The following is a 19405-nucleotide window of genomic DNA, read 5'->3' as shown; positions in this document are numbered from 1 at the left end:
GGGCTCCCCTGGGATCCAGCCTGTGCTCCCCACCCATCCCTGCCCAGCCCCCCAGCACTCTCCATGCTTCTATAGGCCCCCTACCCACAGTGAGCCAGTGTGGGCCGGGGCCTCTCCCCAGTGGGCCAGAGGCTGAGGTGGCCTGGGAAGAAGGAGGAGACTGAACTGGAGGTGGGAGGGGGGCCTAGGAAGAATGGGAAGAAGAGCTGATTTCTACACAAAGAAATGTGCCAACTCAGCAGGTCCTCTCTTCAGGGCAGATCTGGAAACAGCATCGGGAAGCCCGGATCCTCCAGCCCTGCCTCACACAGGGCCTGAGCCCGGATCCCCTACTCCTGCCACACACACACAGCCTGGGAGCTCCCCTCCCCCCAGCATGTCCAGTGGCTTCCCAGCCCACCCACCCTGGGCTGCCCCAAGTGGGATGTACGCCCCCACCCTCCCCCAAAAAACCAACAACATACAGGCTGCCTCCTGGGTTCCTGCTCTGAACCCAAGCGAAAGGATGAGAAGCAGATTCAGGAACTGGGCTTCTGTTTACAAAGCTTCTCTCAAAGAGAATCCTTTGTTTGCATAAGGTCTTCATCCTTGGTTACAGCTGGGAACCAGGCCTGGCCTCTCTCTTATCTCCCAGGCTGACCCAGGCCCCCTGAGATGTAGATGGCCAAGGAGTGAAATCTGCAGGGCCAGAGAGGGCAGGCTCAGTCCCCAGGCCAGCCCCTGCTCCTGCGGGGACCAAGATGGCAGGGGATGGGGAGGAGCCCTCTTCTCTCCTCCTCTCTCAACACCCAGGCATGTCCATCGCTCCCTTCTGCTGGCCAAGGCCACGCCTCCACCTGCACGAGGGATCCCCTCTCAGCCCTTCTCCCAGTATCACCTCCTCCGTCACCCCGACTCTCATTCATCTTCATTCCTCATGCTCTTGTCTCCTGGCTGCTTCTCTGGTGCCCAGGAACATGCCCACGTTTCCCGTATCCTTAAGAAGCCCTCCGTGGACCCCCCCATCCCTCCTAGGTAGCATGTTACAGCTCCCTTACCTTTATGGCATCCACGGCCGATGCCTCTACTTCCTCTCCAAAGCCTCCACTGTCTGGCTTTCGCAGTCGTTCAGCTGGAAATATTCTCTTGAGTCACAAGTGATCTCTTCCCTAAGCTCTTTGTAGCAGTTGTCCCTCAGCCCCCTCCTTCCTTTCCGACTGCCCCCTGCTCCCCAGGGCAGAGCCCTGTCCCCTCATACCTGCAGCATCACGCTAGCCTACAGGCATTATTGCCTATTTGGCTGTTCGTTTTCTCACGGTCCCCCATCAGATTGTAAGCTCTTGGAGGGCAGGACCATTGTTTGGGGTTTTTCCCCTTTCTTTGCACACTCTGTGTGTAGCACACTGCCTGGCACACAGTCAGTGCTCAGGAAGTGTTCAATGAATGGCAATCCAATGGCCCTTGCCCTCTGCTAATCACCTCCTCGTCTGCACGCTCTGTGCCGTCTTGCGCCACGTCTCATCAGCTCCCAGGGCTCGACTCCCGGCCCTGTCTCCTGCCTTTGTCCTGACCGGGGTCCGAGCACCTGCAATGCTCTCTCTTATTCCCTCCTCCTCCTGGCTTCCCTGGATTTCTTCCAGCTGTTCTCACTGAAGGCGTCTCCTGGCTGTGTCCCTCACTGCCCACCCTCAGTGTCCATCCTCTGAGTTACTTCTGATTTACCACGTGTGTGTCCTTTGTGCATGGAGCTGTTTGCATGACTGGGAGCTCCCGGAGGGCACGGCCCACGTCTGTCCTTCTCTGCGGGCCTATTGCTCCGCACAATGCCTGGCACAGTGTGCCCCACTCTTTGTGACCCCACTGGGGGTTTACTTGGCAGAGATACTGGCGTGGTTTGCCATTTCCTTCTCCAGTGCATCCAGGCAAACAGAGGTTAAGTGACTTGCCCAAGGTCACACAGCTAGTAAGTGTCTGAGGCTGGATTTGAACTCGAGTATTCCTGACTCCAGGCCTGGAGCTCTACCCACTGAGCCACCTAGCTGCCTCCTGCCTAGCACATAGTAGGCACTCAGGGCACATCCATATATGTGCATGACAGGAAGGGATCTACCTGTGTATACCTGGGCGCACATCCCAACAGAGCTGGGGGAAGGGCTGGTCAGAGAGAGGTCCCCGGGCCTGTGTATTTTCTTGCTTCATTTGGAATGCATTATGTGCCCATCACGTGCCTGTATGTGAATGTTTGTGTGGCTGGACCATGGATGACTTCCCCATAGACCCTGTTTCCCTCCTCCTTGACCCTGCGTATCCGGCCTCCGCATCTCCCAGTCTGCGGCCCTCAACCCCAGCAAGCGAGGGGTCAGGATGGGAGAAAGAGCCCTGAGAGGCATTTCCTGTTTGGGGGCCGCCCTCCCCTTCCCCTCCTCCTCCCCAGAGCCAGCACCAAATGTCCATCTTCTGCTGGGGGGTGAGGGGGGAGCCTGGAGGACTGAGGAGGAGCTGAAGCTAGATTTGAAGCGCGGTATGTCAGAGCGTGTGTGTGACTGGGAGAGTTAGTGGGTCGGAACATGTGTGTGACTGAAAGAGTTAGTATGTCAGAGCATGTTGTGACTGAGAGGGCTAATGTGTCAACATGTGTGTGACTGAGAGGGTTAGAATGTCAGAGAATATGTATGACTAGGAGGGTTAGTGTGTCAGAGCATGTACATGACTGGGAGGGTTAGTATGTCAGAGCATGCATTGCTAAGGAATGTTTGGGCCTGTGCTAAACACCACAGCTCATCTTGGGAGAGAGAATCAGGCAGTTCAGCCGCTCCCAGGCCGGGGGGGATCGTTTCTAAAACACTATCCAGCCCCCTCCCCCTCCTCCTCCACCCTCATCCCCCTCTCCTGCCCTCCACATTTTTTCTCCTTTCTCTGCCCTGACTCGTAGCTCAAACTTGCTCCTTTCCCCCTGTTCCCCCTCAGTCCCTGGATTGCTTCCTCTCTCCCCCATATCCTACCTCACATCTCTCCACTGTCCCCTCCTGTCCGTCCTGCCCTCTCCCTCCCCCCATCCCCTCCTGTCCTGTCCCCTCCTGTCCTGTCCTCTCCCTCCCCCAGTCCCCTCCTGTCCTGTCCCCTCCTGTCCTGTCCTCTCCCTCCCCAGTCCCCTCCTGTCCTGTCCCCTCCTGTCCTGTCCCCTCCTGTCCTCTCCCTCCCCCAGTCCCCTCCTGTCCTGTCCCCTCCTGTCTGTCCTGTCCTCTCCCTCCCCCTGTCCCCTCCTGTCCTGTCCCTCCTGTCCCTTCTCACCCCCTGTCCCCTCCTGTCCTGTCCCCTCCTGTCCCCTTCTCACCCCTGTCCCCTCCTGTCCTGTCCCTCCTCTCCCCCACACCCCCATCCCCTCCTGTCCCCTCCTCTCCTCTCCTCTCTGCCTCACACCTTCAGTCCCCTCCTCTCTCAGTCACACCTTTCCTCTCCTCTCCTCCCTTCTCCCCTCTCTCTCTCCCGCCCAGGCTGTTTCCTGCTCTGGGTCCCTGGGGGGAGCAGGGGGAAGCTGGCAGCCTCCCCAGACTTTGCCTTACAAGGGCAGGGAACCGGGCCCCAAGTCCCGCCCCTCTCCCCCCCCACACACCCCCTGCCTGGAGGCCCCAATCTCCTCCCCCTGTCAAGAGCGGCTGGTGGGGCCTGGCCAGGCTAGTCTGTCGGGGGGACAGCGATGCTGAGGTTACTCCTGGCCTGGGTGGCCCTGGGGCCCACCCTGGGTCAGGGTCCGGGGCCCACGGAGGAGGCTGCAGCGTCCTGTGGACCGACCAGCTGCTACGTGGTCTTCTACAGGCGCAGGACCTTCTTGGAGGCGTGGAGGGCCTGCCGCGAGCTAGGGGGCAACCTGGCCACCCCAAAGACCCCGGAGGAGGCCCAGCGTGTGGGCCTGCTGGCAGGCCGGAAGGCTGAGGAGATCCCCGGCCAGCTGCTGTGGATCGGACTCCAGCGGCAACCACGCCAGTGCCACCCACAACGTCCTCTCCGGGGCTTCACCTGGACCACCGGGGACCAAGACACGGCTTTCACTAACTGGGCTTCGCCTGCTGGTCCCGGATCCTGCCCGGCCTTGCGCTGCGTGGCCATGGAGGCTGGGGGCAGCCAGCTGTGGCGTGAGGGCTCCTGCACCCTGCCCGTGGATGGCTACCTGTGCCAGTTTGGTTTCAAGGCAGCCTGCCCGGCACTGGCCATCGAGGAGGGCCAGGACGGCCCCACACTCTACACCACGCCCTTCCAACTGGTGACAGATGCCCTGGCCTGGCTGCCCTTCGGCTCTGTGGCTGACGTGCCCTGCTTGGAGGGCGGCAGCACCTCCCTGCTCTGTATGCAGAGGCCCGAGGGTGGTGTGGGCTGGTCCCGCCGGGGTCTGGTGTGCCCAGGCCTGAGGCCCGGCATGGCCAGCTGCGCTCTGGATAACGGTGGCTGTGAGCACGAGTGTGTGGACGAGGCCGGTGGGCAAGTGTCCTGCCGCTGCGCCGAGGGATTCCGGCTGGACGGTGACGGGCACAGCTGTGTGGACCCCTGCGCCGAGGCCCCGTGCGAGCAGCAGTGTGAGCCGGGTGGGCCAGGCGGTTACAGCTGCCACTGTCGCCTGGGCTTCCGGCCGGCAGACGATGAGCCCCACCGCTGCCTGGACACAGATGAGTGCCAAATCCCTGGCGTGTGCCAGCAGATGTGCGTCAACTACGTTGGAGGGTTCGAGTGCTACTGCAGTGAAGGCCACGAGCTAGAGCCTGATGGCATCAGCTGCAGCCCGCAGGGAGCAGGGCAGGGAGCCCTGGGCGGGGAGACGCAGGAGGAGGACGACGAGGAGGACGACGAGGAGGAGGAGGAGGACGACGACGAAGACGAGGCCTGGGACAGCTTCGACGGGGGCTGGACTGAGTCACTCGGGCCCCTGTGGTTGGATCCCACAAGACCACCACTTGCTTTTGACCCACCTTACAGACCTCTGCTTCCCCACGTCAGCCCCACTAGGCCACCTGTCTTCATCGCCCCCAGATCTCCCTACCGACCCCCATTACTGTCCATCACCCGGCCCCCCAGGCTTCCCTCCACACACCACCCGTTACCCCCTGCCCACTGGCTCCCCATGATACCAGCAACCCCCCCCCCTCTTCCCCCAGCCTACCAGCTCCCTGTCTTCTCTGCTACCCACCCTCCTGCTCAGGAGCTTCCCGCTATTCTTGTTTCCCCACCCCCTTTGCCTCCAGTCCACAAACCTCTGGGGGGTTCTACCACCCACCTTCCCACGCCCCCTGCACACCAGCTCCCTGCCCACTCTGCCACCAAAACTCCCTTGCTGCCAACCCAGCATTCCCCTATCCTTCCTACCAACCCTCCCCCTTTGCCTCCTGCCCGTAGACACCCGGTAGCCCCTGGTGCCCACCGACCTGCCCCCTCTGTCCAACAGCCCCCTCTGGTTTCTGCTACCAAGCCTCCTCCACCCTCTGCCTCTCAGCTTACCTTGATCACTGCCTCCCACAGGCCTCTGCACCCAGCTCACTCATCCCCTGCCACACAGTCCTCTTTCCAACCCTCTCTCCCTCTTCCCCTTTCCACAGACCAGGCCCCACAGCCCCCCACCTCCCAATCACTCAGGCCCCAAACTTCACACCCTCCAGCCCCATACTCTTTGACTCCTTCTGAAGCTCTCAGCAAGCTTCCGGCTTCTCCCACCCCTTCTCCGCTCCCAGGAACCCCTTCCCACCCCCCAGCACCCCCCCAGACCCTGGTCCAGCCCTGGATGTTCTGGGATCCTCTCTGCCATCTCCCACAGCCTGGAGCCGGAGTCGCAGGGATGACCGTTGGCTGCTGGTGGCCCTCCTCGTACCCACCTGTGTGTTTCTGGTGATTCTTTTAGCCGTGGGGATTGTGTACTGCACCCGCTCTGGGCCCCGGGCCCCCAACAAAAGCATTACAGACTGTTACCACTGGATCACAAACTCGGGGGCCAAGGGGGAGACTGAGCCCAAGGGGGCCAGCCTGTCAGGGGTCATGACCTGCAGAACCAGTGTGTGATTGGTGGGAAGGAGGAAGATGGGAACCCCTCCCTCCTTGGACCTATAAGGAGCTAGCCCCTCTCCCATGGAACTGGGGGTAGGGGGACCCCATTAGACTGAAGCCCAGGAAACTGCACCCCGGGACTGGTGGGGGATCCAGCTGTCCCCTTCAGCCCCAAGCTCACTACTATTCCCCATAGGGTTGGGGGAACCCAGGTATGCTGCCCCTCCACCCCTAGCTCGCCTCTGTGGACACTGCTGCCTTTGACAGACACACCTGGCTCAGCTCTCCTGCCAGGACCCAGGCACCAGCCCACTGCACTCACTGTGGGGCACCAGGCCTCCTGGTCTGCCCTGCCTTCTCTGCTCACACCTCTCTAGTCCCCAGCCCCACCTCCCAGCCTCCCCACCCAGCGGAGATCGCTTGGCCCCAGGACCCTGTCAGGGCTGGGGTGGGGGGGCATTGGTGGGAGGGGAACCTCACCTGGACTGGCCAGGTCCTGGAATATTCTCCAATAAATGGGGTGGTGACCCTTAGCTCTGCTTTTCATATGGGGGCTGGGGCCAGGGCTGAGGCCCCCAGGAGGAGGAGGAGGAAGAATGTGTTGCTGGAAGGGAGGTAGATAAGAAAGGTCCTATGCCCAGAGAGAAGGCATGATGGGAGGCCAGAGAAGGACAAAGTAGGAAGTAGAATTTCTTGTTTCCTTCCCCCCCCCCCCCAAGCCTCAAAGAGTATCTGGCATTGAGGGGCTGGGAGGGGAATGTCACAGGATCAGTATTTGGAGGGACAGAGCACCTACAACAGTGGGGAACCCGCAGCCTGGAGGCCATCTGTGGTCCTCTAGGTCCTCAAGTGCAGCCCTTTGACTGAATCCAAACTTCACAGAGCAAATGCCTTTCATAAAAGGATTTGTTCTGTAAAACTTGGACTTAGTCAAAAGGCCGCACCCAAAGACGTAGAAGGCCACAGGTTCACCACCCCTGGCCAGAGTGCCATACCTTACAGATGAGGAAACTGCGTCCTACAGAGAGGCAGGGACTTCTCCCAAGTCACATGGCTAGTTTGGGCAGATCTGGGATTTGAACTGAGACTGTTTAGCGCTTTGTTCTCACTCTGACCCCCACGGGCCTGCTGGGATTAGGAGTTGCGAGATAGACAGAGAGGTGGCAAGAGTGATTTGGAGGAAAGCTGGGAACTGGACTTCAGGGCCCCTTATCTCCGCCCTGCCAGGGTGTTCCCACTCCTGTCTCCTGGCAAGTCCCCATGTAACTCCTGGGAGCCTGCCCTCTCCCTGCCTTGGAGGTCAGGCCCCCTGGACCAGGGATGTTGAAGGAAGGCCGGGCTTTGTAGAGAAGAGTGGAAGGTGAGAGAAAGACAGATTTTGAATTTGGTCCCAGCTCTGCTTTGGCCAGGCAGTCCCCAACAAACTGTTTCCCAAAGCCGTAGTCTTAGACCTCTTCAGTCACCCTCAGCTGAGAGGAAGGAATGGGCCTGGGAAGATGGAGGGGTCTGAGGAGGGAGAATCATAGACTCTAGGCATTTCTAGATCTTGCTTTAGAGGGGGAAACTGAGGCACGAAGCAACAAGAGCCTAGGTGCAAGTTCAGGACCCAGGCTCAGAGGGCTGGTTTTTTCCTGGGGGGCCCACAGGCCAAGAAGGGAGGAGGCTGCGGCGCCTGGATCCCCCACAGGCCCTGTAATTTCCCAGTCCTAGCATCTAGGGGTCTCTAATTACAAGCAAGGCTGAGTATCTCAGCCGCAGCCCCGCCTCCCCTGGGGCCTCCATCCCCTTCCCATGAGGGTGGGAACGAGAGCCTGAGAAACCCAGGTCTGTAGCAGAGGAGAGAGAGGGGACCTGGAGCACTTCCCTGCCTCCCCCCAATCCCCCGCCCCAGCCTGGGCCTTGCTTGGCCTTCAGAGGACAGAGCAGTAGGTCCCCAGGGAGGCCTCCCTGAGGGAGTCTGGGAGGGGGAGGGAACACGGCACAGCAGGGGAGTCTCAGTGGGGACCAGGATGGGAGGGGGGCTGCTGAGGCCCCCAGCAGAGGGAAGGAGGGGCCTGGACCCAGGCAGCCTCTGCTCTCACGTTCCCTAACTGAAACCAGACGTGCCTCCAGATCCCAGATCCGGCCTGTTTCTAACGTGGGATCCCAGCCCAGAGCCTGATGGAGGAGGGGGGGGGGAAGGGAGAGAGACAGACAGAGAGAAGGAGGGAGGGGAGAGAGACAGAAGAGAAGAAAGAGAGAGGAGAGAGACAGAGAGAAGGAGGGAGGGGAGACAGAGAAGGAAGGAGGAAAGGGAGAGAGAGAGAGAGAGAGAGAGAGAGAGAGAGAGAGAGAGAGAGAGAGAGAGAGAGAGAGAGAGAGAGAGAGAGAGATGAGCCCCGTACTCTTCACTGGTCCCGGAACAAGCTTAGAAGTCCAGGAGGCAGGAAGCCTGAAAGCCCAGCCTGGGGCCGAGGGTCTGGGACATGGGTGGTTGGGGTTGGGATGGGAGTGGGATGGGAGGAGAGATCGTGCAGAAGGCTGACCTGGGATCCCGGGATAGGGATGAAGGAGGGAGTGGTGGTCTAGCAGGAGGAACGAGGGCCAGGACCGAGGAAAGGACCGAAACCCGAGTCGGGGAAAGGAATAGAGCCCGGGGTAAGGGCAGGTCAGGGGACAGCTCCAGGAATGGCGGGAGCAGAGCGGGGCTCGTCAGGGGCGGAGTCGGGGACAGACACAGTATAGGGACAAGTCCAGAGGAAGGACCCAGAATCAGGACTGAGGGCAGGGACGGGACAGGACAGAGGCGGAGACAGGGATGGGAACCGCGACAGGGCCAGGGGTCGAAGGAGGGGATGGGGCAGAAGAGGAGCGGGACGGGCGAAGGGGGGAGAGAGAGGGGAAGGGATGGGCCGAAGTCTTAGGCAGGCCAGGGCGCGGGGCCAGGGTCCGAGGGGGCGTTCGTGGGGCGGGGCTGGGGTCGTTCCCTTTGAGCTCCGAAGACGTCTAGGATGCCCCAAGGGCATCAAGGAGTTAACTCTGCATGGCCAGGGCTTGGGGGGGAAGGGGAGAGGGCGCCGGGAGGGGGCCGCCGAGAGCTCTTTGTCATCCCCTAATGAGCACCAGATGCGGGGTGGCGTGCGGCCCCGAGCTCTCGGCCCCGCCCCCCTGCCCCGCCCCAAACCCTGACTTTCTCCAATTGGAAGTCACAGGCTCCACCCCCAGAGAGCCGAGCCTCCGCAGCCCTCAGGCCCCGCCCCCTCCGTGGGCCTTTTGGGGTTGGAGGACTGGGGTCTCCGACCCCAGACCCGGATTCGGGGGGTCTCCGGAGCCGGAGGGCCTCCGAAGCCACCCAGTCGGGTCGGAGCAGGCATCCCCGCCAGGCGCTTGCAGACATTCCGTTACGGGGACCTCCTACAGGGGTAGTTCCCTGATGGGGACTTTCCCTAATCCCGGACACGGCGTTTTGCTCTAGGGGGCCCAGCAGAACCTTTTCTTTTCTTTTTCCTGGCCCCCCCCATCCCGCTCAACTCCTGGGGCGCAGGTCAAACAGTCCAAATTGGGACAAACGAAAACTCAACGCGGTTCAGCAAACATTTATTGTGCGCCGGCGGGGGCGAGGGGGGTGGGGGGTGGGGTAACCTGGGCTCGAGAGCTGGGGGCGGGGCGGGGCTCCCGCGGCCCCTATGAACGAGCCTTTGTCGCCACCTACTGCTCACACGGCCCAAACGCAGCCAGGTGTCCGACCGTGCCCAGCCCCATCTCGTCCCACCCGGACGCCCAGCGCTTTTCCCGCTCCCTCCCGGGCGTGGGAGGCCTGATGCACCAGCAGCGGCCACTGTGTCCGCGGATGCCCTGAAGGTCAATCCGAGCTGTTGCCAGGCCTGTCGATTTCACCTCTGTACCATCTCTTAGACACGCCCCCTCTGTCCTCTGACACCGGCCACCCTCCAGTGTGGATCCTCGCCAACTCCTGGCTGGGCGAGTGTAAAGGCTGCGGGGGGTGGGGGTAGGGGGGTCGTGGCTGCCCCACGTCTCTCCCCACTCCACTCCGTCCTCCATTCAGCCACTAAAGGGACTGATAAAGCCCAGGTCTGACCACATCACCCCCTAGAACTCCAATGGCTGCTAAGCTGTGCTTGGCCTTAATCTAAACCTGCCCCCTCACACCTCACTCCCCCCACATCCTCTTCCATCCAGCGTCACCGGCCTCTTCTAACTCTGGGCATTTTCCCTAGCCGTCCCCCCTGCCTGGCAGGCTCTGCCTCATCATCTCTACTTCCTGATTCCTTGCAGTCCTAGCTAAGACCCCTCCTACAGGAAGCCCTCCCAGTCCCCTCCAAGTCTAGTGCCTTTCTACTCTTCCTATTTCTCCTGTACATAGCTTGTTTGTACTATATATTTGTTTCTTTGCAGCCTCCTCTATAGATTGTAAGCTCCTTGAGGGCAGGGACTGGCACTTAGTAGGTGCTTCATAAATGTTGGCTGACTGACTTGTTCCAGGTCGCACAAGGGGCTAAGCTGGGATTCCAGCCCAGAGCCTCCAGACTGGCACAGTGCCAGCACACAGTAGGTACTCAATAAATTCTTGTTGATTGAGTATGGGGAGGGGGGACTATCTCAGTCACTGGCTGGTGTTTAAAGGGCAGGACTCTCTAGCCCAGCCATGGGAGGCAGGGGTCTCTTCACCAGAAGGACAGACAGCTGGCAGCAGGCCTGGGAGACCCGGGGCTTCCCCATGGATGGTGAGTACCGGGGCATTGGGAATCACCAAGAAGCCTCATGGTCACCACCACCATTAGAGCCAGAAGGAATTTAGAGACCACTCCATGTCCTAGAGAAAGCAACTGAGAGAAGCTAACAGCCCAGAGTCCCACAGGCCATAATCGGCAGAATCCGCATCCAGACCTGAGCCAGGCTGCTTTTGCCTCTGTTCCAGCCTCCTCTTCCTTCCATTCACTCGCCACTATTGTAGTTGGAAGAATCCTGAGAGATCCAATCTGGCCTCATTCTCTTGATGGGGAAACTGAGGCTACAGAGGAGAAATGAGCTGCCCAAGGTCACACGGGGGGGGGGACTCAAGCTCAAGCAGGGTCTCATCCCAGGCAGTGCCTGTTCTTAGTGTCCTTACTATGGGACCCCCAGACCTCTCCCAACCACAGGCCTCTGGCTCCTAACTCGCTCACAGTATGAAGAAGCAAATGGTCTGTGCCTCCATCGCCCTCCCTGGTCCAGGCCTGCCTGTGGGATAAGCCAGATGTACAACCATCCATGTGTCTGCCAGAGGCCTGGTGGGTAACTTATACCAAAAGAGAGAGCGCTTGGAGTCTCTGCCCCTATTGACCTCATCTTCTCCATCTGTAAAATAAGTGGGCATGAAGCAGGGTCTGCCAGGCCCCTCCCAGCTCTGACATTCCCTGTTCTAAGTTTCCTCCTCAGTTCTCTGACATTCCCTGTTCTAAGACTCTTCCCAGCTCTGACATTCCCTGTTCTAAGATTCCTCCTCAGTTCTCTGACATTCCCTGTTCTAAGATTCCTCCTCAGTTCTCTGACATTCCCTGTTCTAAGACTCTTCCCAGCTCTGACATTCCCTGTTCTAAGATTCCTCCTCAGTTCTCTGACATTCCCTGTTCTAAGATTCCTCCTCAGTTCTCTGACATTCCCTGTTCTAAGACTCTTCCCAGCTCTGACATTCCCTGTTCTAAGATTCCTCCTCAGTTCTCTGACATTCCCTGTTCTAAGATTCCTCCTCAGTTCTCTGACATTCCCTGTTCTAAGACTCTTCCCAGCTCTGACATTCCCTGTTCTAAGATTCCTCCTCAGTTCTCTGACATTCCCTGTTCTAAGATTCCTCCTCAGTTCTCTGACATTCCCTGTTCTAAGACTCTTCCCAGCTCTGACATTCCCTGTTCTAAGATTCCTCCTCAGTTCTCTGACATTCCCTGTTCTAAGACTCTTCCCAGCTCTGACATTCCCTGTTCTAAGATTCCTCCTCAGTTCTCTGACATTCCCTGTTCTAAGACTCTTCCCAGCTCTGACATTCCCTGTTCCAAGATTTCTCCCAGCTCTGACATTCCCTGTTCTAAGACTCTTCCCAGCTCTGACATTGTGTTCTAAGATTCCTCCTCAGTTCTGACATTCCCTGTTCTAAGATTTCTCCCAGCTCTGACATTCCCTGTTTTGAGATACCTCCCCAGTTCTCTGACATTAGATGTCCTGAGTGTAAAGTTCTGTACTCTACGTGAGGGGAAGCCAAGAGCTCTGGCTTGCTCTGCTGTGACTAGAAACAACCTCCCTACAATCTCTATTCCTTGCTAGGGGCCACCTCATCTCTTACCTTGCCTGTCTAGTCCATCATACAGCTATCTCTAGATGAGAAGCAAGGCAAATATCTCCCTACAGGCCTTCCTCTTCCTTCCAGGTCACTTCCTTGGGTCCCTGGAATAAACCTCCCCTGGAGAGGACACATGAAGCCCCCGACAGATACAGAGGGAGGATGGGTGGCCAGGCACCTGAATCAGAAGAGAGCTGCCCTCCCCTGGGAAGTCCCTGTTTCCCTGCCAGAGTCCCCTCCCAGGCATGCTAGTGCCTGCATCATGCCTCCAGCCCTGGCTTCAGTTTCCCCCTTTCCTTAGCTCATTGGGAACCTCCCCATGGATCCTCTTTTCAGCCCCAACCTTCAGAAAACCAGGAGGGGAAGCACAGCTGTTTCATACCTTTTATTTCTCCCTTGTCTTCTTTGTAAACTTCATCCTGGGGTGATGCCCAGGCCTCTCCAGAAAGGGTTGTAGAGTACCGTTAGAGGGTCCTCCCAGAAGCATGTGGCATCCAGGCAGCCTTTGGACAGGCAAAGGAATCATCCAAGGAGAGGGAAACCTCTCCAGATACGTCAGGGTCCACCTGGACAAAGCTGCCCCTGGGTGACAGGGGGGCCTAGCTGGGGTTGGGACATTAAAGAAGGGAGGGGGCTTTCAGAGCCTTGGGTGGCCCACATGCTGCCCCAGTACCCCCCACCCCATAGTTGACTCCCTTGGGGTAGAGAAGACAGTTAAGAGAAGGAGCATCTTGACAAAGGAGACGAGAGGGAAAAAATGTGTCCCATTGGAGGGAACAGGAAGGAGGCAGGCTGAGCTGCCCTTTGAGGTCCTCGTGGTGAGGGGACAGGGCGCTAGAGACTGGGAGCTTCGGGAACAGGCTGAGAAGGGGTCCCCTGGGGAAGACTGAGGATGGGATGTGGAAGGGGTACAGCATGAACCAGAGAGAGGTAGGGTTGTGGCCCACCTCCTGCCGCCTTAGTCCACTGTGTCTCCCCATTAGGGCATCCAGGCGACTGCCCCTTGGGTTGGCCCTTCCCCCAGTTGGGGCTCTAATTCCCCTAGCCTGTGCTGGAAGACTAGCCAGCTCTGAGCTCAGAGGAGCTGATGTGGTCCTGGCAGAGGTGGTGTCTGCAGAAGGCCTCAGATTCGGGTATTGGCCTCATCACCAGTACTGACTCCCAGGGACTGAGGGAATGAGCCGTAGGCCATTGCACTAGGTCTTCTGGGTCAGCCTGGCCAAGCCTCTCATCACCTCCCTTCCCCCATTCCTCCCCTTTTGTGCTTCTCTGAGGATAGAACCGTAGGGAAGGAGGGTGGGGCACTGTCCCCAAAGAACCAGGGAAGCAGAAGCTTTGGGGAACAGAGCTCTCAACTCCCAGTTTAGGGGTGCCCCACCTTGCCTGGGCTTGAATTTCTCCGGAGCCACTTCTAGCTCCAGCTGCAAAGGGGGCATTTGCCCTGGGGGGTAAATGAGCCCTTGGCCCCAAGGAAAGGTAACATTGCCCTGGGGACGCCCACCCCCCACCCCAAGACCGCCCCAGTACTTGATATCGTCCGGGTCACCAGTAGCAAGGCCTCAGATGGCTCCTTAGCCTTAGGGGAAAGAATGTCCACAGGAGAGAGCTCAGGGGAGCTCTGCCTCCCTACCATCCCCTGCTAGTTCAAAGCCCCCTCCCCCAGTGGCACCTGGGCATTGGTTTCTACAGCTACTGGACTGTCGCTCCCCTCAAATGCTCGGTGCTTTTGCTATTTTGGTTCATACAGGAATCAATCACTCATCTGGGTTCTGGGTGTGTGGGTCCTCTGCCAGTCCTTGTGGCCACAACACCCATCTTTTGCTCAGGGCACTCAGATTGCACCTTGCCCATCCCCCCCGGCAACCTCCATCTCCGTGAACAATGAGAACAGGGAAGTAGAGAGCATCCTGGTAGCAGGGGGGGCTCTCCAAGGGCTCTGTGTCTTCCCCCCGACGACCCAGCGGCCCCCCACTCAGGCTTCGGAAGACCCCTGTCGTGGCCCGGCTCCCACCTCCCAGGGAAAGACGGCTTCGGCTGAAGGGCAGGCGGGACCCGCTAGCCCGCGACGGGGGCAGCGAGTTGCTGCTGACGGAGCGGCGGCAGCGCTGGCAGCCTCTGAGGTAGGCCGTGGGGCCGGGGCCCATCAGCATGGCCTCTGAGTAGCTGGGCACCAGCTGCCGATTTGAGCAAATGTGCCACTCCAGTTCTGTGAAGTCCACAGTGGCTACTCGGGATAGTGACGGGCCTCCAGGGGCATGGCCGGGTGGGGGCGAGCTGGCCCCAAACAGCTTCTCCACCTGGTAGTGGACATGGGCTGTGCCATAGGCAGCCACCACACGCAGCGGCCACGACAGGGTGGCCACAGATACCAGCCAGAACACCCAGGCCCGGGCATACCAGGGGGGGCTGCGGGGATCTGCAAACACCATTAGCGACTCTCGGAAGTCCACATCCTTCAGATGCATCCCTTCCCGGGCCTCCAGGTAGTCATCGAGGCCCTCATTGGCGCCAAAGAACCGGGCCCTCTGAGTGAGGTATGCTGCCTCGGCTTCCGCGCTTCCAAAGCTGAAACACTTGGTAAAGCGCAGGCGGGTAGCAGGGTGTTCTGACAGCCCCACTAGCTCTTTGGACACATCTCGGACACCATGGGCAGAATAGTCGAATTCGCCCCGTGCTGTCCGGCTATCGGCCCGCTCGTGGTAGACCTGGGTTGTGGTGTATGCGTCGCCGTTGCGGTAGCGGGTTATCTGTCTGGTTCGTCGAACGTAATGGTAGCTGGTGGCCTTCCACCAGACACAGGGTGGGGCCTGCTGGAGGCGGCGGATCAGGGCCAGCACTGTGACCACATCTGTGCGTGGTGCCCTGGAGGCCCTCATGTGGCAGTGCCAGCACTCAGCCAGGTACAGGAGGTAGAGGAGGGAGACGAAGGCCAGTGGGATGTACAGGTAGCCATCTGAGCACGGACTGGCCTGGTAGGTGGTGGGGGTCCCATGGGAAAGGCCAGTGCCTATGGCCAGACGGGGTACGGTGGCCAGCCAGCACCAGGCCACCACAGCCCCACAGGAATGGATGAGGAGGGTGAGCAAGAGGCACTTCCAATGGGACTCCCGGCAAAGGGAAACTCCCAAAGACTGCTTCAGGGGCCGCTGCTGTGGGGTGGGGAAGTAGGGGAGGGAGAGGCATGGGAAAGAGGAGAGAAAGAGAGAAAGAGAGAGAGAGAGAGAGAGGAGAGAGAGAGAGAAGGAGGTGGCAGTCAGGCTGGCATAGAAACCAAGGGAGTCTCGGGAAAAGGGGCCCTTTAGTGCGACCTTGGGACTGAGAGAGAATTCCGGAAAGGGAGGGAGAGATGGGAACAGGGATAGAACAGAACAGGAAAGGAGGTGGCAAGTCTGGGGAGGAGAGCAGTAGGCCTGGGGGCCAGGAGAGCAGCAGATGGATCAGTAGCCCCCACTTTCCATCTGTGCAGTGGGGAGATGGAGTCAACAGACAAGCTGGGTTTGCTGGTCAACATATCCCTACTTCTTCCTCCCCCCGCCTCCAATTCTCCTGGGAAAGGCTCATTCACCCAAGGGAACATCTGGGCTCTCCTCTGCCTGGCTGAACTTCTGGAGAGCCCTGTACCCCTCAAGCTCCAGAACCTCTCCCCAACACACACACACACACACACACACACACACACACTCACACACACACACATACATACACACACTCACACACACATACACACACACACACACACACACACACACACACACACACACTGAGGGAAGGAGGAATGGGAATGAAGGCAGAAATGTCTAAGGAGAAGGGAGAAGGAGGTGAGCATGTGGAGGTGGCTGAGGGAGGGGAAGATGGGGAGAACAGAAAGCAAAAAAAAAGCAGGGACCAGGGAAAGAGGCCGGGGGTGAGAACATGGTGGTGGTTACCCAAGCATCTGAGGAGGAATCATCAGAGAGAAGAGGAACTCCAAGCCCTCCTCACCTAACCCCTGCCAGTACCCCACCCCCCACTCCACCTTCACACACACACAGCAGGCTGAGAGAAGTCCAAGGAGGGAAAATACCTCCCATCATGGACACTCCATCCCTCAGGTCTCACACACTGCCTACAACCACACACAGAACATGCACAACACAACTCAGCACACAAGCCCAGCATGAAGGGGCATGCCCACATAGGTTCATATCACAAAGTGGGCAGTTTATCTATATACACAACCACCCCCCCCCCCCATCTTCCATCCTTCCTTACTACCCAAGCAGCCTCTCTCAGTCTCCCTGGCTCTGGGGTAGGTCCCAGGGGAACACACTGGGGGTCAATGCCATTTCCTCCTGCTGCCCACGACCTCGGAGCCTTACCTCCCCACTTCCTCCTCCCCTTGGGAGAAGAGGGGTTAGAGCAGCGGGGTAAAATCCAGAGGGTTCTTCCTTGTCCTTCCTCCCCCCTCCTCCTTCCTGTCTCCTCCTTCCCTCCTCCTCCCTGTCTCCCGCCTCAGCCTCAGCTTCAGCTCCAGCCTCCGTGCTGCATTGCAGGTTGGGGCTCCTGAGGCAACACTGATTGGAAAGGGGGTGACCCTGGCCTGGGGGGACCCAAGTCCCACTCCCTGAGCCCCTTTAACCCAAGCCGCCCCCTCCGGCCAATGAAGGGGGGTGAGTGGTGGCTTCCTCTTGCCCTGACGTCATGGGATGGGGGCGGGGCTGAATCTGGGGGGTGTACTTGGGGCTGAGGACCCCCAACCCCCCCAACTTTCTGCAGCAGGGGAATATCCAAGGAAGCCGCACCCAGCCCTCCAGGGACCTTCGCAGGGCGTCTCCAGGTGGGGGGCAGGGGGGTCAACCAATGGCATCTCGGTTCTGCATTCGGGCCCTGCCCGCCACCCCCCGTTATTTACCTCTTCCCTCAGCGGCTCCCCATCTGGGATGAGCGTGGGTACCTCCTCCCCGTCGCCGCCGCCGTCTACGCCGCCCTCTGATTCTCCTTGGGGCATCGTGTCCGTGCCGTCACCTCCAGGGGCCCGGTCATGATAAGGGAGATGGGCCCCGGGTGGGGGGCATCCGCTCGGCTCGGCGGCCACGGAGGGAGTGCTGAGCCAGAGCCCAGCCCCGCCCGGCCGCTGACCCCGCCCCCGCTGCACCGGCGGGCGCCGCCGGGAGCGCCTGGCACCGAGGCCCAACCTCCGCCCCTCCCCGCCCGGCCCACCCTCCCCGAGACGCCCAGAGCCCGCCTCTCACCCAAGTCTCGCCAGTAAGTGTGTATGGGCTGGAGGAGGGGAGCGAGGGGCGGGGCAGCACGGAGGAAAACACTTCCTTCCCCACGCCAAGATCCCACCGCCTCCTTCTCCTCTTCTTTCTCCTCCGCCCTGCTGTTGTCCCTTGTCCCTGGCACTTCCCTCCCTGAGGTCTTGGCTGGGATGGGGGTGGCGGGACTGGGAGGTTTTGGTATCAGCTGGTTGGAGGCTCTCAGGAAGCAAATTAAGCCCTGGGAACTCAGTGCAGGACTCCCTGCCCCCTCTACATCTTGTCTGAGAGCCTCCCACTCTTCGGGGCCCCAGAGGGACAGGCAGGGAGAGGCCAGTGGCAAACACTAGGTGCTATGTGGGGAGCAAACAGGCCGGGAAGGGGCAGGCAGACACTGTGGGGCTGTAATGCTAAGGGGCATTAGGGCCTGCCCCCAAGAAGTTCTGAGCTTCAGCTCCTGGACTTTGATGCTACCTGCAGTCATGATTCTCTATCATTTGATCCTGTCAGGGTTCTGGGCTCACAGTTCAGAAAGTCCTAGGGATTCCAGAGGCTAGGCCTGGGCAGTGACTGCTTCACTTGTCTTTATATCCTCAGGAAGGTGCACTGTGCCTGGCACACAGTAGGTGCTTAATAAATGTCTGTTAATTGATCACTGGACTCAGCTCAGACATGTTTTTTTCTTAATCTTTTTTATTTATTCCACTCACATTTATTAAGCACCTACTACTAGCTCTGTGCCAGGTGCTGGGGATACGCCAAGACAGACCCTGCCTTCAAGAAGGTCACAATCTAAAGGGGGAGACAATATATGAACAACTCTGTAGGAACAGCCCTGAGGGTGACTCTGTAGGAAGGAGTGGTTTCTAAGACCAGAATGAGCTGGTCCCTCCAGGTATTCGAAGGTCTCCCGGGTGAACGACAGCTTGACTTCTTTCTGCTTGGCTCCAAAGGTCAGAACTGGGAGCAATTAATAGTAAACGTTGCAAACGGGCTGGTTTCCATTTAATGAAAGGAAAAATTCCCTAAGCAGGCATTCAAAAGCAGGCTAGGCTGCTGAAGGGGAAGGTATGAGTTCCCCAACACTTGAAGTCTGTAAGCAGGGCTGGGAGTGTTGCCGAGAGGTTGCCTGTTTGGAACTAGATGCAATTCTGAGGCTCCTTTCGACTGAGATTCTTCCAGACCGCTCATTTCAGCACTAGGACAGCTCCCAAGCCCTCCCAGGTCTGCAGGACCGGAGGTGACCCCACAGGCTGCGGAGAGAAGTCAAGTCAACATCCATTTTCTCAGAGCTTACTATGAGCTAGGCTCTGTGCTAGAAGCACTGCAGGGTGCCAAAGAAGGTCTGAGGGCAGGCCAGCCGCAGATGCAAGGCCGAACTCAAAGCCTCCCATTTACATGAGTCCAGTGCCTGCTCCAGCTGTGTCAGAGTCCGAGGGCACTAGCTCCACCCAGCTCAGGGGCTCGGCTGTGACATCTCCCCTAGCTCCCACTTCTGGAGAGGGCTCCCTATTCATTGTAAACCTCCAGGTCCTAACAGGGGAGTGTCCTTGCAGAGGAGAAGGGTATGGGTCCTCTCTCTGAGACTCAGTTTATGCATCTGTAAGGAAGAGCGAGCTAGCAATGCCCACACGACCTCTCTCACAAAGCCGCAGTGTGGAAAGACCTTTGTAAACCTTGTGGCCGGAGCTGGGAGGGGAAATGGGAGAAGGGGTGAAGTGAAAGGCAGGGGTGGTAGAGGAAAGGTAGGGAGAAAACACCGGGGTGAAAGGGGGCAGAAGCGGACGGGAAGAAAGGATGGACAGGGGCGGGAGGGGTGGAAAGAAGGGGGAAGGGGAAGAAGTGGGAA

General features: G+C 59.1%; 2 protein-coding genes across 2 annotated transcripts; one reads left to right on the top strand and one right to left on the bottom strand.

Annotated features, from left to right (window-relative positions):
• The first annotated feature begins 3616 nt into the window (after positions 1–3616).
• On the top strand, positions 3617–6539 carry CD248 (CD248 molecule). Its single transcript, XM_020968367.2, is given in 2 exon segments — positions 3617–5708; positions 5711–6539. Coding segments are annotated over 2 exon segments (2343 nt in total). The 5' UTR covers positions 3617–3676; the 3' UTR covers positions 6022–6539.
• Positions 6540–11177: 4638 nt separating this feature from the next.
• On the bottom strand, positions 11178–17477 carry TMEM151A (transmembrane protein 151A). The gene is given in 3 exon segments (XM_020968355.2): positions 11178–14174; positions 14176–15468; positions 17211–17477. Coding segments are annotated over 3 exon segments (1413 nt in total). The 5' UTR covers positions 17307–17477; the 3' UTR covers positions 11178–14150.
• Between the last annotated feature and the right edge of the window lie 1928 nt (positions 17478–19405).

This window comes from Phascolarctos cinereus, unplaced genomic scaffold (genome assembly GCF_003287225.1).
Source record: "Phascolarctos cinereus isolate Bilbo 61053 unplaced genomic scaffold, phaCin_HiC Scaffold_9;HRSCAF=440, whole genome shotgun sequence".
NCBI lineage: Eukaryota > Metazoa > Chordata > Mammalia > Diprotodontia > Phascolarctidae > Phascolarctos > Phascolarctos cinereus.
This window is presented reverse-complemented; position numbering and strand designations above follow the sequence as displayed.